We start from the raw sequence: 10,489 nt of genomic DNA on the forward strand, positions 1-10,489 counted from the left end.
AGTGTGCTGCTGCCTTAATCATGTTTAGATTGCATTGGTTTATGTAGTGTCTGCTGTCTAGAAGAGGGCATAATTAACATACTCATCTCCCATCTGCTATGATAATCACAAAAACACAGCTCTGACTGTTGATAGAATTAATCTACAGTCGACAACAGATGCTAGAATTACTTGAGGACAAATCTTCTGAATGTTGTTTTTTTTTTAACATCTTCAATTGTTCAAATAAGTAATCCAACAAACTCCTGTCCCACAGTTTGAATGAAAATATTCTGGTAAATGGAAATGGTTTGCTCTATTTGGGGGAGAGAAAAAAAAATATTTCTGCTGACATTCATTCATTATAACAAACTGGAATAAACATATATGGTAACATATAAATAAGGTATAGATGCAAAAAAGTGAGTCTTACTAAATCTTTCAGAAATACCTTACCAGTTTGAAAAGATTTTGAATACTTATTTTAAAAAATCATAATAAATAAATATTTATTGAAAAATAACTTTCTGATTTCAGACTGATGAATACATCAACATATGTTCAGCTGAATCAAAGCAATTAACAAGTACAAAATAGGACAGACAGACACAGTCACTCCCAAACCTTGTGCTGTCCCACCTGAAGGATCTCAACAAAGAGTTTATGCTTAAGTTTAAATGGGGTCATTGTGACGAGTGGGGCGGGGCCGAGAGCCGTGGGAACGGAGTGAGGCAAGTGGAGTTTAATGATGATGAGCGACACCTGCGCCACTCACCGGTCTCGAGTCCCACAGAGGAGCTCCGGAAGGATAAAAGGAGGAGTGACAGCAGGGAAGGATGAGAGAGGACCAAGCCTGGATTTTATGTTGTTGTTCTATTATGTTTTATGCTGCAGTCGTCCGTGAGGGGCTGCCGCTTTTACTTTCAATTTCTGTTTGTTCATTAGTTTATTAAAATTGTTCCCGCCAATTTTCCCGCCTCCTTCTTCCCGATTTTTGAACCTTGTTACATTGGTGCCGAAACCCAGGAGGAAGGAGGGACATGCTATCAGAGAGCACTCGCTGCTGAGGGGGGTCGCGGTGCTGAGGAGATCGGGCAGCAGGAAGAAGCGGAGACCGCCAGTGGCTGCCCAAGGCGGTGGTGCTGAAACGATGGAAGACAAGGTGGGACGGAGGGCTCGCTGCCGTGCTCCTGGGTCGAGGAGGGGTGGCTGCCGTCCGAGAGGGAGCAGAGGAGTCAGCGCCATTCGCCCGGAGGTCGGAGCCTGCTGCCGTCCTCCATGATTGGGGAGGAGCAGGGAACGGGGGACTTGCTACCGGCTGCCCTCAACCGGAGGAGCCATCACCATCCACCAGGAGGTGGAGGAGCATCGAGCCGTCCACCAAAGATGTCCAGTACCTGTCCTTACCCCCAGGTGCTGCGGCCGCTGTGACGGGGCCCCCAGGGAGGAGTAGAGCGCAGTCTCGTGAGTACCCCCGGCCTGCGAGGGGCGATGGGGTTATGTGACGAGTGGGGTGGGGCCAAGAGCCGTGGGAGCGGAGCGAGGCCGGTGGAGTAAATGATAATGAGCGACACCTGCACCACTCTGGGCTGTCGCGCTAATTTCAGTATTTCAGTTTTGTTTATTTTGTTATTAAATTGTGTTTAAATGTTCGCCAGTTCCTGCCTCCTTCCCCGAACTATGAACTGTTACAGTCATGAACTGAGAAATCAAAATTCCCTTGATCTTTTGACATACAAGAGGTCATTGTACTATAAAAACATCCTGTAAATTTCAGAACTCAAAACTTTCTTGTTAGTCTAAAAACAGCTTATATTGAAACCAATCTGCCAAAACGACAGGTTGTGGAATGTGCCCCTTTATGACGTAATAGTGTGGTTAAACATCACTGCCTGTTTCGCTCCGCTCACCGATTCAAGCACATAGTGTAAATGATGAGAGAGGCAAAAGCAGGTCTACACAGAAATCAAAAGATAAAGATGCTCCAAAGTCAACAAGACGCTGTGCAATGCCAAGTTGTGGAAAAACACAGTCTTTGCATTGCCTTCCTTCTGATCCCAACATTATGAAAGTGGACCTTATAAGTGAAGAAGAAAGTGGATTATAAGTGGACCTTAGAGAGCAGTACAAAATAATAAAAACGGCAGTTCATGACCCCTTTAAAGTCATTGCAGTCTGACTTTAAGTTTCACTACAAATTGTTTTGTGAAGCACTCACAAGATAATGCAGGCTGAAGGATGGGGCAGTTAAAAACTACCTGCAGGAAACCCATATGTAAGTGGTGTTAATCAACATACAAAAAGAGAGGGTAAAAAAGGTAATGAATAATTAAATGTATGGTTTTGGCACAAACAACCCTAAAGAGATAGCATGCTTGAAGAACAAAATCAGCTTTAGGCAAGTGAATCACAGTGCTACATCCAGACTCATGTGCATCAAATATCTCTAAAATCCATACAAAGCCTACCTCTGTCTCATATGTCAAACAATTCAGCTGAGAGCTCTGTCAGTCAACGCTGGCATACAGGGCAGAAAGGCCAGTGTGAGTTACTATGACTATTACTTTCTGCTATTTGTGCCAACAGCAAACAATCAGATTAATCTCTGTCATCTCTATATAATATCTAGCTAATTTTACCGTTTGGGCACGAGATAACAATTATGGTCCATAAAACCCTCCCACTGAAATTTATTCCAGCATTTAGAGGGATCTGTCACAAATGAGGTATGAATGTTTAATGTTAGTAATAAAATGTAAGTGCTGTGCCTAAAATCCCAGACTGTAATCCAGAAACAATTAACGATTCTGGATTATGACAGTTCTGATACTTTCACGTGCACATAAAAAGAAATAGATTAATAAATAAAATTATGTATCATAAAACCCCAGATGTTCCTGTGTATATACATAAATTTACAATAATGTTACAGTTTTTTTTAACTGAACTTATCTTTACAGATCATAGAGTTTACAAGACTACAGTTGTTAAATTGCCAGATGTGCCCAATCGTGTCTGACAACATCAGCAAGTACATTCATGCTAGCAGCAAATGTCTGTTCAAAATAAACGTGAGTAAAATCCATTTTATACTCACATGTATAATGTCAACAATGTCAAAAGTAAATAATCGTCTGTAATTTGAGACATAATGAGCCTGCTATCATATCATTCCTCTCTATTAAGTCCCTTAAAGAGAAGCTCCTTCCATACTGCATTCAGACACTTTCTCTAAATCTTCCATCACTAAGTCTTGCTCGTTGACGTGGTTCATCCTCCTCGAGCTGTTGTTCTCCAGGCTGTTAAGAGAGATGGGCTCTGTGGAGGGTTGCAGGTTCACCGGTTGCACAGAATTTCCCTGCACCCTATGAGAATAGGTCCGACGCTGACCGCCAACAGGACACATGCCGAACTTAAACACGGCCTGAAATCCACGCCGAAAGTTCTCATTGAAGAATCCATAGATTATCGGGTTGACGCTGCTGTTGAAAAAGGCTAGCCAGTGGGCAAAAGGGTAGATGTAGATGTTAATAAGCCTGTACTGATGTTCAGTAAGTTTAACATAGTCTGTTAGCATCATCAGTGTCCACAGAGGCAACCAGGACAAGATGAATAGCAAGGCCACGATGAGAAGCATTTTGATCACTCTTTGTTTTTTCTTTGACACAGAGTGACGGTTATCATGGCCAGATTTGGCCCCAGCCGGCATGGCCGTTTTAAACAGAGTGATCCCAATCCTTGCATACATGATTACTATGAGGGACAGAGGAGCCAGGTAAATGTTGGCAAACAGGACGGTGGTGTAGATCTTCCTCATCTCCTGGTTAGGCCAGTTTTCCCTGCACCAGTAGAAAGGGCTCGTTAGGTTGCCATCTCCCAGGAACACGCGAATGGTTTGTTCTTTAGTCACCTGAAGCATGACGCCAGAGGGGCACATGATGGACATTGCCAGGACCCAGATTATCACAATAATGAGGGTGGCTGTTGATATTGTCAGTTTTTGTTTGAAGGGATACACGATACATCTGAATCTGCAAAAGACAACCGACAACAAGTTTAAACATTTAACAGCTCTTCGGAGAAACAGCTGTGTCAGATATGAAACAAACATGAGGTGCCTTTGTAGTGATTTTGAAGTTTTGTATAAAAGAAGAGTATTAACTTGAAGTGTTTTCATTAGTTCCTCACAATGTCTCATCTTATCATGCAGTCACATCTTATCATGCAAACACTAATGACTTTTTCATTGTTTCTTCTTTTCAGTAAATTTGGGGATGAACAGAGTGACAGCATTTCAAAAGATGCTCTCATTTCCTGTTCTCTCAACTCAATATGTCTTGTTTAATAGTAATTTTGATCTGAAAACGGTTTCTAGAGCCCAGAATGTTTGTTTTACTCTGCATTGTATGATTGGCTACAATAACCCATTTATAATTGTCTCAGCCTCACTATTAAGTGAAATTATGGAAGCCAGTTTCTGAATTCTGAGTTTTCATACCTGCATTTCAGACTTTTTCCTCAGAATTCTTAGTTTACATCTCGCAGTTTTGACCTTATTTGTAATACAGACAGATCCTTTCATCATAAGTGGCTGTTAAAAGAATTTGAAATAAACTCAGAATTAAGAGAAAAACGTCAGAATTGTGAGAAATAGTTACATGAAATAAAGAGATCATTGTGAGATTAATAGTTGAAATTACCTTTTAAAAAAATTATTTGGTGGAAACCAAATTCGAAGTGTGCTACAGGGCCTGCACAAACCACCTGTAGAAACACACTCTCCTCTATGCGCACTAGACACTTTTCACACACACTGCTTTGTGTACATAATCCCACAAAAGACTCCGTAATAGGTGTGTTTACATGCTCATGCACTACAAATCATCTGCACTGTTCCCCAGCCAGCTGCTTGACTTACGATGTTTCTCTTTGCACATGTACAGTATTATGTGAAGCATCCGTATAGTCTGTATTTTATTTTATTATTATTATTTGGTTTTTTTAGTATTTTTTTTTTTGGTTTTTTTTTAAATTTTTTAATTTTTTTTATTTTTTTTATTTATGCATAGGTAAACATTTATATATAGTATATTCATAGTCAAAATCTGTCAGTAGGTTAGCTGTGTATAGGTACAGTGTTTATGTGAAGCATCCGTATAGTCTGTATTTTTTTAACTTATGTATAGGTAAACATTTATATATATATATATATAGTATATTTATAATCAAAATCAGTCAGTAGGTTAGTTGTGTATAGGTTTTTACTGCTTTACTGTATAGGTTTTTACTGTTTTACTTCATTGTTGTATGCCTGTATTTATGTAACACCGTGGTCCTGTGAGGCACGACATTTCGTTCCACTGTATGTCCCCACATGCAGCAGAATGACAATAAAGCTCAACTTGAACTTGAACTTGAACTTGAAACAGGCTTAAGCACAAATGAAAAGTACACTCGCTTAATCTGTACTCTTAATAGTCCTCAAGTACAACTGATTTGTAACCAAAAAAACCCAACCCCTCTTAAATAACTGTTTAAAACAAAGTATAAATACTAATGTGATGCCTCTTCATTAAAAACTGCACTATAAGAAGGTACTTGCATGAAATAAACACAGATCTATTGTTGCAAAACCAAATAAGAAACTATATGAGAAGAAATAATAAGATATATTAACAATATATATAATGTAGTAGAGTATTTAATGTCGAAGCTTTTAAAAGCTTAAACCACACTTGAAAGTGACAGCATTTAAAAAAACTGATAATTTACAGCAATCTTTTTGGTGCACACAGGCTTTATGTAACTTGTGACTGTCGTAGTAACGGTTATTATCTGCAAAACAGACAAATTAAAAAAAAAGCTATTTGAAATGAAAAGTCTAATCTAAATAAATGCTAGATAGGATGCAAATCAAACGACACTGCAAAAAGTAGTATTAAACACTTAAATGCCTGCCTTGCAGGCTTTCAACTCCTCTAGCGATATGTGGGAATACTTTCAATGAATACCTTGCGCAGCATATAATACATCGCCCTTCACAAACCTGTTACATTCACATTAATTGTATATGCCATTCAGAATGTATTTCTGCGAGCTGTTTCTGAAAGCACTCACTATTGTTAGCATTGTTAGTGGACAATTTCATTCCTTATATACTGAACTGTACTTGTAGGGTTGAAAATGATCAAAGACTTCTGCTTTGCTGTCCCAAAACTATCTTCAGTAACAAAAGGGCCATTTGGAATTCCTGAAGGCACAAAAGTGCTGATTGTGATCAAGGCCTGTAGACCAACATGCATATACATCGGGGATCTGCTAATTGTCACACCTTTTACATGGTGGGGAAAGCTGTAATTTGCTGATTGGTCAGTTTGAATGTCTCACATTTGGTTTTTAGTCACATGGTCAAGGAAGGGATAAAAGAAGATTGTAACTGTTGCTCTGGCTCTTCTTTTCTTTGCTATCTCTTTTCTTGGCTTGCGATCTCTCTTTCTTTGATGGGGCTCTGCTCTCTCTCGCTCTCTCTCTCTCTCTCTCTCAGGTAACATTTTACATATATGTTGGGTACATTTAACTGTTTTATCATCCTTCATCTATTGTATAACCAATTCAAATGTAACCATAATGAAATACTGTTATTAAACCATATCAGTTATAAATTATGTGCTAACTAGTCTTGATTCATCATTAACATTGAAGTGATACCTGTTGGAATACAATATAGTCACACAATAGCAACACTCTTCCACATATTTTACTATTCTAACTGTGCTTATTTCCGTCGTTGGTATAAGTTGCAGTGGGTGGTAATAGACAAGAAGTGTACAGTTTTGTATCATCCTGCTGTTAACATTTCTTTAGTCCTTCGGCAATCCTACAGCCTGAACCACTGTAGGGAAACCCCCCTTACATACTCATACCCATAATGCACTCTGATTTATAGTGCACATGTACACTCCAAGAGGACTGCAATCATTTTGTGCTGTTTGATTTAAAAAAGAAAAAGAAAGAAATATTACAAAAAATTATATAGTATTTGTTATGAATAATCAAATTTTTAACAATTAAATAAATCAATGCATGATTTGGACAGTTTCATATTTACATGTGAGGCAAATTGGCCTTGAAATCTTCATGTAAAACAACTTTATGAGGGTTCCTGAGGACTTACAGTTATTTTTACATTTCAATGGAATGGTCAGAATAAGAACAAAGTTGAAAATGAGACCAGACTAGAATGGGTACCTTATGACTGATTATTATGCACCAGTTAGTAATAAATATATCTGAAATAGAAAGGTGGCCCAGTAGTACACAACACAACGAAATCTCCACAACATAACAGAAACAAGCCGCAACACAATTAAACACGTAAAGCTAATCAGCACATTTTGGACATTTTACTGAAGTACCAAATTTTTTAAAACATTAGCCAAGTCATTTATATGGCTATGCAAATTTAAAACGTCATTTGCAGTAAAAGCTCTTTAAAATGAGTAATATTTTTAGACCATTAACTCTATTACGAAGCCCAAATTTTAGCTTTAAAGCATCGTTTACGTGGCCATGAGAAACAGCATTCTTAAATTAATTCAGCAGTAATAATATGTGCAAAGTTCAAGAGTCCGTTAAAAGCATTGGTATGGTATTGGTATAGTAAATTGTTCAAAATTAGGGTTTCGTTAGTCCATTACTAGTATAAAGCTTGCATGTTAGTTTTACGCCTTATAGATGGCAGCGGGTATTTGGACTAAGTGTAAGTAGCATATTTTAGATGCTGTTTACACCATTTACACTAATTGATGACAGAAGTATTTTCTTATTGGTACACAGTTTACACTAAGTGAAAATAGCAATAGATTCTACTTATACTAATTATTTTCTTTGCAATAAGTGTAAATAGTCGTTAGATACTATTTATACTTATAAATAGTGGCAAATACTATTTGCACCTCAGCTTTGTTGTACATTAACAGGATGCAATAGTAACGTAGACTGTAAATTATTCTATTTATTAAAATTATTAAATGGATGCCACCATATTGGGACAAAAAGCCCTCCATACACCTACCCCTAACCCCGATATACTTCATTATTAAACACTCATTATGAACATTATTTCCACTTTTAGAATATTTTCTTCATTGAAAATAAATGCCTTTCTGATCTGATATGTGATGGTAAAAGGGAGAAACGTGAGTCCGACAAACAGCGGATTCGAACTCGGGTCGATCACATCAAAAAGCTGCTCCTATGCGCCTTACTAAGTCACTACAACTGTTATGCAATGTGCGTCATTTTCAATTTTGTGTGGCCAACCAGACATTGGTGGGCGTAATTAGTGTAAATAGCCTATACGTCAGCAAGGCTGGCTATCTGCACTTAATGTAAATAACACTTGAAACGGCGCCGTGGTATGGGCTGATATATAATATATTGCCCCATAGAAACTTCAAGGGTTCATAAAAATATATTGGATATCAAAATTGGATTTCTTTAGATCATTAGACCCTAAATTCCTCAGCTCATTCAACATTAACAGCGCTTAAAAAGATGAAGCATCGTGTTTATTAAAGAGGAGCTCATTAGTCAAAAGTAGCAAATATAGACCTGTTTGTTTGCAGGCATAGGACCATTTCCATTGTGTTGTGCCAATTTCGTTGTGTTGCGGCGATTTCGTTGTGTTGTGGAGATTTCGCTGTGTTGTGCACTACTGGGCCACCGTAAAGATGGGTCCACATAGAGACAATTTATAACCAATACATCCCTGTAGTGAACTATGAAGTATTTGTTATAATGCCTTAATGTCTATAAATAGATATCCACACTATATTGATAGCCATAACAATTAATTACAAGTTACAGATACTTCCTATGCTGTAGTGATGGAATCGTGCAGACAGGAAACCTACAGAGAGCTTAGAGGAAAAGTGAGAGTGAAAAACTTGACCTCAGCTGACTTAACATTCAGTGTGATTCCATGTGTAAAAAAGTGGAGATCAGGGTTAATATAACACTCTGATTCACCATCTGGTAGTATTAAGTAGGAGCAGATGCACTACAGTGATATATAACACACACACACACACACACACACACACACACAATCCAACAGTGATTGTTTTCATCTCACTGCTTCCTCCAAAGGCCTCATGCCATGATGATATACGATAACATCAGGTGGGTTTGGAAGTTCATCTGTCTAAAAGAGCAGGACAATTTCAATACGAAGAGCCTGGACCTAACAGTGGACTAAGACACACCACAGCATGGTGCTTGTCCTTATCAGATTCATCAAATATCAAGCCGCTTTTATGATCTTTCTATACTATTATGTGCCACTCACACAAGTTTATTCAGCGAGTCTTTCATGATCAACAAAGAGTTAATATCAATCGTTTTACCTCCTTCCCAATTAATTTTAAAATCAGTTGGCCTTGTTCATGAAATACAAGCTGAATTTCTGTGCATAACTGTAATGTGGGGTTTGGTGTTTGGGTTTTGTTTCATGTTCATCTTTTTCATGTCTTTTATTTTGTAATTGGTTCATGGTCCCTGTTTGTGTCATGCTTCCCTTTGCCCTCGTGTATTCATGCCATTGGTTCCTCTGTTCTTTGTGTCATGTTCTGATTGGTTGTCTTAGTCATGTGTCTTGTTCCCCATTGGTTTGTTCTTGTCATGTGACCCTCTTGTCTGCTATAAGTAGCCCTCATGTTGCCATTGTCTCTCGGCATGTATTGATGTTGTAACCCGCTGTCGGTGAGTCTAGTCTGTTCATGTCAAGTCAAGTCTGTGTTTCTAGTCTTGGATTTATTGTTTGGATGACCTTTATAAATAAACTGCACTTGGGTTCTTCACTACGCTCGCATTCAGTGGACTGAATCGTTACAGAATACACGACCCATTAAAATGAACCCAGCAGTTTCACGCCTCCTCTGCCTTCGTCAAGGTGACAGGCCTATAGAGGATTACGTGAGTGATTTTTGTGAACTTTATCAGGTGAACTTTAACAATGTTGTTCTCAAGGACACTTTCCGTTTTGGTTTGGACGATAGCATTTCACAATTAATGCCATGCAATACCCCACACTGGTCACTTGAACAATACATTGATCATGCTCTGCTGTTCTGCGGCTCATCGTACACTGTGGGTTTTGCGGATAAGGAGCCCCACAATACTACAGTGCCCACCACACCAGAGCCTCTTCACATCCCGACCGTCATGTCTGGAGTTGTTCACGTCACGCCTGCTACTCCAGGGTCTGCTCACGTCACGCCTGCCAAGCCACAGCCTGCACATGTCACGTCTGCTACGCCAAAGCCTGCTCACGTCATGCCTGCTACTCCAGGACCTGCTCCCATCATGCCAGTTAAGTCAAAGTTTACTCATGTCATATCTACCAAGTCAAAACCTGTTCACTTCATGTCTGCCAAGCCAGAGTCTGGTAACATCATGTCTGCTACCCCAGGGCCTGTTCACGTCACGTCTGCCAAACCAGAGCCTGCTC

The 10,489-nt window shown here is 39.0% G+C and overlaps 1 protein-coding gene across 1 annotated transcript in view; it reads right to left on the reverse strand.

Moving 5' to 3' along the window:
• Nucleotides 1-2,204: 2,204 nt before the first annotated feature.
• The window catches only part of LOC107700061 (neuropeptide FF receptor 2-like), a 23,803-nt gene continuing 15,518 nt past the window's right edge, over nucleotides 2,205-10,489 (reverse strand). The window contains exon 4 of the mRNA XM_016501569.1: nucleotides 2,205-4,010. Coding sequence (XP_016357055.1) covers nucleotides 3,170-4,010 — 841 coding nt within the window. The 3' untranslated portion in view covers nucleotides 2,205-3,169. The remainder of the gene's footprint in view (nucleotides 4,011-10,489) is intronic.

This window comes from Sinocyclocheilus anshuiensis, unplaced genomic scaffold, assembly GCF_001515605.1.
Source record: "Sinocyclocheilus anshuiensis isolate Anshui unplaced genomic scaffold, SAMN03320099.WGS_v1.1 scaffold983, whole genome shotgun sequence".
Lineage (NCBI taxonomy): Eukaryota > Metazoa > Chordata > Actinopteri > Cypriniformes > Cyprinidae > Sinocyclocheilus > Sinocyclocheilus anshuiensis.